Source organism: Chiloscyllium plagiosum, chromosome 6, assembly GCF_004010195.1.
Source record: "Chiloscyllium plagiosum isolate BGI_BamShark_2017 chromosome 6, ASM401019v2, whole genome shotgun sequence".
NCBI classification, from domain to species: Eukaryota; Metazoa; Chordata; class Chondrichthyes; order Orectolobiformes; family Hemiscylliidae; genus Chiloscyllium; species Chiloscyllium plagiosum.
In genome coordinates this window covers 103,886,125-103,889,011 of record NC_057715.1, presented here as the reverse complement: position 1 = coordinate 103,889,011, position 2,887 = coordinate 103,886,125, and the positions used below count along the sequence as shown (strand labels likewise).

General features: G+C 41.9%; 1 protein-coding gene across 3 annotated transcripts in view; it reads left to right on the top strand.

Annotated features, from left to right (window-relative positions):
- The window catches only part of slc9a7 (solute carrier family 9 member 7), a 143,929-nt gene that overhangs the window by 72,239 nt on the left and 68,803 nt on the right, over positions 1 to 2,887 (top strand). For all 3 annotated transcript variants that reach the window (XM_043692310.1, XM_043692311.1, XM_043692312.1), the window contains exon 3: positions 1,356 to 1,433. In XM_043692310.1, the coding sequence (XP_043548245.1) occupies positions 1,356 to 1,433 (78 nt within the window). The remainder of the gene's footprint in view (positions 1 to 1,355; positions 1,434 to 2,887) is intronic.

The following is a 2,887-nucleotide window of genomic DNA, read 5'->3' as shown; positions in this document are numbered from 1 at the left end:
GACACTCTGGCAGCAGGAAACATGTTTCCGCTGATGGGTGAGTGCCGAACCAGAGGACACAGCTTAAAAATACGGGGTAGACCATTTAGGACAGATCTGAGGAGAAACATCTTCACCCAGAGTGGTGGCTGTGTGGAATGCTCTGCCCCAGAGGGCAATGGAGGCCCAGTCTCTGGATTCATTTAAGAGAGAGTTGGATAGAGCTCTCAGAGATAGTGGAATCAAGGGTTGTGGAGATAAGGCAGGAAGAGGATACTGATTAGGAATGATCAGCCATGATCATATTGAATGGCGGTGCAGGCTCGAAGGGCTGAATGGCCTACTCCTGCACCTATTGTCTATTGTATAATTCCAAAGGGCCATTTTAAGACTGAGATACGGCGAGAGATTCTCTCCCAGAAAGTAGTCAGCCTGTGGAATCCTCTGAAATAGAGATGCTTGAGGCTAAAACATTGAATATTTTCAAGAAGGAGGTACATATATTTCTTGGGGCTGAAGGAGTCAGAGGGTATGGGACAAGGGCAGAAACAGGGTACTGAGTTAGAAGACCATGATTATATTGATTATCAGAGCAGACTCAAAGGGCCAATTGGCCTACTCCTCCTCCTCCTCTTTTCTATGTTTCTATGCAATCCACAATTGAATCTACCTCTGCCTACATTCTCAGGAAGTGTATTACAATGCTAACCATAAGCTACGTCTTCTGTTGGTTCTTTTGCAGTCTCCTTAAATTAGTGTCCCTTTTCCTTTATTCAGTCATTGTATTTGGGTATTGCTGGCTGAAGGTGGTGATGAGCCACTGCAGTCCATGTGGTGTAGGTAGACCCACAATGCCATCAGGGAGGGAGTTCCTGAGAAGCGATGCAATGACAGTGAAGTAATGGTGATACAGTTCCAAGTCAGGATAGTGAGTAGCTTAGTGGAGAACTTGCAGGAACATCCACATGCATCTGTTCCCTTTTCCTTCCAGCTGCTAAGAATTCTGGGTTTGGAAGGTGCTATCTGAGGAGCCTGGATGAGTTGCTGCAGTGTACCTTGTTGATGGTGCACTACTGCGAGTATGTGTTTGGAGATTGAGGTGAATGTTGAAGGGGATGGATGGAGTGTCAAAGATTTCAATTGTTTCATCATTTTTCATTGTTTCAGTACAAATAGTAGTGGGGTGAAAGGTTATCAGGGCAGTTGGGAATGTGGATTTGAAGTGAGTCACATCAGTTATGATCTTACTGAGTGGCGGAATAGACTTGAGAGGCTGAATGGCTTCCTCCTCCTATTTCATATAATCTTGAGAGAGTTGATCTTGTCTGGATCTGAATGATAATTAATTCCAAAACACCTTTTCGTATTCTTTACAGGTAACCTTTGACCCAGATGTTTTCTTCAACATTTTGCTACCTCCAATCATATTCTACGCAGGATACAGCCTCAAAAAGGTAATGGTAGCACAAAACCCTTGTCATTCCTATTGGTTAAGTGTGCAAAGGAGCATTAACTTTGTCTGGGGCATGACTATTCCTGCTGAGCTGCTAAAATCTCATCTTTTTAATGATAATCAACAGAAGGCTGAGTTTCAACCTTCCCTGAAGGCTGTGGGTGTTCTTGCACTTCAGTGCAAAGCATCTAATATTCCTTCCCTCACTATTTATCCTATGCGATACTTCCACTTCTCCTTTCTACTACTTGCTTCTCATAAGAAAACAAATTTTGGGGTATTAATTAAAACTGTGCCCACATCTTCTGCTTTCACACCCAAGTTACTGCTTTAGGTTTCGAGATGGTTCTACTTCTTCCTGGCCTTGCTTTTTCTTTAGTTAACCTCTTGCTCTTTAAGTATCTTTTTGAGCGAGAGATTACGCTCAATGTTTTATTATCAGAGAGGAATAGAACTGAGCTACCTGTTGGATTGATCTGGTTTTGAATGAGACATTGAACAGAGGCCATTTCAGGTGCAAAGAAAAAGACCCTTCTGGAATGTTTTTGAGGTGGAACAAGCAGGGCAATTCTTGCTAATCTGCATACATTGCTGAACCACCACTGAATTAAAAAAAAAACATTTTCATTGCTGTTTGTGGGACTTTGCTGTGAGCAAATTGACTGCTATTTCTTGCGGTACAGTGTTGATTGCACTTCAGAAGCTACTAACTCGATTGACATCTTGCCATGATAACGTATGATGGCTAATGAGTAACTTCGCATTTCCTTCTATTCCCGTAGACTGGCTGAGACAAGGAACTCTCTATTCAAACATTCTATGCATCTAATCCCACATCTAATTATTTCAGAACAGAATGTAACTAGCAAACCACATAAGCATATAAACTAAATCTCCTCAATCGGGACTGTCAGTGTTAGCATAAACAGAATGTGGGCATCGTTCTGGAATTTGAACCATTGTAATGTTTTGTATATTTTTCAATGATCAAAGAGATGAGCACTGGCTTAACGTTTGCCTCATTGCATGATTCTGTGTAAATGAGTTTTGAAAAAAAAATAAAGCATATACTGCCCAAGAGAGAAGAAGCTTCAGCTTAGCAATTGAATCCATATTCTCCAGGTGGAAAATAAGTTCAGAAAGATCTGATTTAAGGATACAAACCTCATATGTATGAATAGAGTCTGATTCAAACCAACACCAGGTTCAGTCAAATAAGCATGCATGGGCTGCTTTTTTTTTGAGGTAAAAACAATGACTGCAGATGCTGGAAACCAGATTCTGGATCAGTGGTGCTGGAAGAGCACAGCAATTCATGCAGCATCCGAAGACAGGCAAAATCGACGTTTCGGGCAAAAGCCCTTCATTAGGAATAAAGGCAGAGAGCCTGAAGCGTGGAGAGATAAGCTAGAGGAGGGTGGGGGTGGGGATAGAGTAGCATAGAGTACAATAGGT